This window comes from Manacus vitellinus, unplaced genomic scaffold (genome assembly GCF_001715985.3).
Source record: "Manacus vitellinus isolate BGI_N305 unplaced genomic scaffold, ASM171598v3 scaffold_181_pilon, whole genome shotgun sequence".
Lineage (NCBI taxonomy): Eukaryota > Metazoa > Chordata > Aves > Passeriformes > Pipridae > Manacus > Manacus vitellinus.
Window position 1 is genome coordinate 68,840 of NW_021939272.1, and position 4,265 is coordinate 73,104.

General features: G+C 62.1%; 1 protein-coding gene across 1 annotated transcript in view; it reads left to right on the forward strand.

Annotated features, from left to right (window-relative positions):
- The window catches only part of R3HDM2 (R3H domain containing 2), a 17,126-nt gene that overhangs the window by 11,288 nt on the left and 1,573 nt on the right, over window positions 1-4,265 (forward strand). The window contains exons 13-18 of the mRNA XM_029958948.1: window positions 1,094-1,183; window positions 1,763-2,005; window positions 2,553-2,679; window positions 3,088-3,323; window positions 3,636-3,790; window positions 4,177-4,264. Of these exons, the coding sequence (XP_029814808.1) occupies window positions 1,094-1,183; window positions 1,763-2,005; window positions 2,553-2,679; window positions 3,088-3,323; window positions 3,636-3,790; window positions 4,177-4,264 (939 nt within the window). The remainder of the gene's footprint in view (window positions 1-1,093; window positions 1,184-1,762; window positions 2,006-2,552; window positions 2,680-3,087; window positions 3,324-3,635; window positions 3,791-4,176; window position 4,265) is intronic.

Genomic DNA, 4,265 nt, shown 5'->3' on the forward strand with positions numbered 1-4,265 from the left:
TGGGGGGCTGTGAATGATTCCATGGGGTATCCCAGCTCCCCAGCCCCTTCTGATCTGCTGGGGCCAGCAGCCCCTTGGGAAAAAGGGTCTGTGGTCTTTGGATGAGTGGCCAACTGGAAGCAGTTTCCCTCGGGGCTGTCCCGACTGGTCCCTGGATTTGAGCTCCCCGTGGTTGCTCTCCTGATGTCCTGGGGGAGGCAGACCTGGAGCTGAGCTGGGTGTGTCCTCCAGACCCTCCTCAGGTTAAAGCCAAGGGATGTTTGCTGTTCCACAGCCTGCTGGGCTGTTCCCAGGGGTGGAACCCTCTGGAAAGCACCCATGGGTGTCATTCCTATGGACTTGTTCTGCCCCTGCCCCCGTGACAAACCCTGTCCTGCTGCAGGATCACTGGTGGTTTTATTTGTATTTTCTGCTCTGATGGTTTAGGTCCTGGAAAAACTGATTTCAGGTGTTTGGGTGTTGGTGAAGGGTCTGGAAATGCACTGTCCCCATGTCCATGTCCCTTCAGTGTCACCAAAGGTTCAGTCAAAGGACTGACCCCCCCCTTCCAGCAATGACCATCACAGGGGCGATGCCCAAAGCACGAAGTTTGGGGCCTGAGTGAGGGGTTGCCATAAAGCAGGTCCTCAGGGTGACAAAGTGGGGGTCCCTGTGGAAGGTGAGCGTGCAGGGAAGGCATTCCCAGCAGGAATGGCATTCCCAGCAGCAATGGCCAAGGAGCACTGCAGGGACTGCTGGAAATGGGAGAGATGGGAGTGTTGTGTGGGGAGAAGTGACCCTGCTGCTGCTGCTGGGCCTCGTGAGCTCGTGCCACTGCTCCTGCCAGGCAAGAGCTGCCTTGGGCCAGGCCACCCCTCCCAGGCTCCGCAGCCCCTCCGGCCGGGCCGTGTCCCACCGGGATGGATCCTGCCCCGGGATGGTCTCCGTGCTTCCCAACCCCTGCACTGCCCCTCTGTGTGTTTGCAGTTGGCTCACTTGACTAACCTTGTTGTTCCTTCTTTCTCTCCTTCCTCCTCATCCTTCCCCCCTTCCTTCCTTCCCCTCTCCCTCCCTTTCCCCCGGATCTCTCTCCTCCCTTCTCCGCTGGTCGTAGCCGGTCCCGGCGCTGCAGCCTGTTCCGTACTCTCCAAGCTCCTGCCCCCAAGTCCTCCTGCCAGTCTCTCCACCCCAGCAGTACAACCTGGTATAAACCCCAGTTCCTCTTCTGCACTCTCTGTTGTGCTCTGTGCTGTGTTTGTGTTGTGTGAGCTTGTGCTGATCAGGTATGTCCCGGGCACCGACCCCGTGGGGTTGGGATTCACGGAGCTCTGTGCTGCACTGGGATTCCTGAGGCTGTGGCACCACTGATCCCAGAGTGGCAGTCTTGCAAAGGGCCTGGGAAAAGCAAATTCCAAGCCCAGAGCTCCCCAGGAAGCGATGCTTGTGCCCAGTGCTGGGGTTTGGCAGCCGTGGCTGCCCTGTGGGCTCAGCCAGCCCCTGTGCTGTCTCCACCGGGATCTTTTGGGAATGGTGTGCCCCACGGGACGTGGCCTGCAGGCTGGGGTCACCCCTGCCTGTGTGGGACCCCCTGTGTCACTGAGTGTCCACTGAGCATTAGGCCCCCCAGCAGGTCGCATGTCCCCCTGTCCTGCTGTGGGCCTGTGGCTCGTGTGCTGGGGGAGCTCCTCACAGAGCAGGGCTCTGCACCCTCAGCACAGCTCTGTGCTACGTGCTGCTGTCCCACGTGCTGTCCTCCTCCATCCCTCCCCTTGTCCCACTGCAGGCCGACGAGCTCAGCAGCCCCTTCGGGCAGATCAGCCTCAGCCGACAGGGCTCGACGGAGGCCCCGGATCCTTCCTCGGCGATGTTCCAGTCGTCCCTCATCTCCCAGCACCCTCAGCAGCCAGGATTCATCATGGCAACCCCTGGGCAGCCCATTCCCACCTCCAGCTACTCCGCCTCGGGGCACACGGCCCCCACTCAGCAGGTGCTGCAGCCCCAGGGCTACATTCAGCCTCCCCAGCAAGTAAGGACACGAGGGGACGTCCCCAGAGCTGGCAGGGGCTGCGGGGGAGTGGGCCCCTCTTTGTCTGCTGCTCGTTGGTGATGGGTCCACCCTCAGGGGTCCAAGCTCCGGGTCTCACCCTCCCTTGCTAGGCACAGGATGGTCCCTGCCCCTGTGTCCCCGTGAGCCCACCAGGCTCCTGCCTGGGGACCCCCCCGGGCCACTCCCGGCTCTCAGTGGTGGGGGAGGGACAGTGGCCGGACTCAGGGCTGACACCTCTAAGCTCTCTTTGGGGTCCTGCAGGGCTTTATGACCTCTAGGACTGTCCCCTGAGCTGTGAGGAGAGTTGTGCCTACTGTGCTCTTGCACTACTGTGCTGGGAAAGGCTTGGATGAGGAGGCTGGGAGGCGCGGGAAGGGGCTGCGCTTCCCCACGCAGCCAAAGCCCTGGGTGGTTCCCTTCGGCAGAAGCCAGGCCAGGTGAGAGAGAAAACTGGTCCTGGGGGACCAGCTTTCTTGGATCCCCTCCCTCCTGTGTTCTCACCACCGTGTTTTCTTGCCCTTGGTAGATTCAGGTTTCTTACTACCCCCCCGGGCAGTACCCGAACTCCAGCCAGCAATACCGACCCCTCAGTCACCCAGTGGCCTACAGCTCCCAGCGCCCACAGCAGCTCCCCCAGCAGTCCCAGCAGCCAGGTAAGGGGGTGGGAAGGGGGGGGGGGGGGCAGCTTCCCCTTTTCTGCTGCTTTTGTGGCTCTCAGCATCTCCCATGTGCTCTCTGGGGCCAGGTTGCTCTTCCCGCTCTTTGCTGGACCTGTCTCTCAGCTGGGAATTTGGATCCTGGCCTGTAGAGGCTGTTGAATCCTTCCCCTCCCTTTCCTCCCAGCTTGCTGGAGCGGGGATGAGGTGGATTTAAGCCCCACTGAGGGGATTTAAAGCCAGGAGCTTCCCTCAGGTGTTTTTACACCTGCCCCAAGGAAGCCCATTCCCCACTCTTTAGCAGGAGGTGGGGGCAGAGCAGGACTTGAGCCCCTATATCCCAAGTCTGGGGCTGTTTCCCACGTCCAGCTGGGAAGCTGCTCCATTGAAACCCTGTTCTGGCAGGTTTACAGCCAATGATGTCCAACCAGCAGCAAACATACCAAGGTGTGATGGGGGTGCAGCAGGCACAGCCCCCCGGGCTCCTCAACAGCCAGAGGAACAACATGGGGGGCCAGATGCAGAGCGTGATGGGGGTGCAGCAGGCACAGCCCCCCGGGCTCCTCAGCAGCCAGAGGAGTGGGATGGGGAGCCAGATGCAAGGCCTGATGGTCCAGTACACGCCGCTGCCTTCGTACCAGGTGGGCATCTGCTGCTCTGCAGCGTGGGGGGCTGGCAGGGGACCCCAATGGGCAGGGTGTGCCCCGTTCCTGTGCCTGAGGGTTGGAGCCAGAGGTGGAGATTACCCACTTGGAGAGCACCTTGGGGAGGGCACATCCATGTGGGAATCTGTGGGGCACGTCTGGAGCAGGAGGACAGGGAGAAGAGCTTGGGAGGGGCTGCCCTGCCCGGGCAGGAAAACACCCCCTGGAATCTCTTCCCCTTGCCGGTGTCTCCTTGGGCCAGTTCTTGCTCTGTGTGACCTGTAACCTGCTGCTTTCCTCCCTGCCCAGGTTCCCATGGCCAGTGAGTCCCAGAGCGTGGTCCAGCAGCCCTTCCAGCAGCCAGTGCTTGTGCCAGCCAGTCAGTCTGTGCAGGGGGGGCTCCAGGCTGGGGGGGTCCCCATCTACTACAGCGTCATCCCCACTGCCCAGCAGAACGGCTCCAGGTACAGCTCCTGCCCCTTGGCCTGCCCTGGGGAGGGAGTTCTGGGGGTGTCCTGTCGGGGCCAGGAGACAGCCTTGATGTTCCTTGTGGGTGCCTTCCAGTCAGGGGATTCTATGATTCCATGGGGATTCCAGGGATTCCATGCCCTGCTGAGGGGGGAGCCCCCTGTTCCTGCAGCTGGAGGTGGTTGAGCACCACAGGAGCTGCTCCTCCCTGAGTCCTGCCTCCCATATCCAGGGCTTCCTGGCCCCCAGCATGCCAGGCTCCTGTGTGTCCAGAGGCTCCTGTGTGTCCAGCCCTCCCAGTACAGAGGGAGCTGGGAGTTACCTGCACAGACCCCCAGGGTTTTCCCTCCCCATCCTCACCCGCTCCCTCTCTGCTCCTCAGCCCGTCCGTGGGGTTCCTGCAGCCTCCTGGCTCCGAGCAGTACCAGATGCCACAGTCCCCAGCCCCCTGCAGCCCCCCCCAGATGCAGC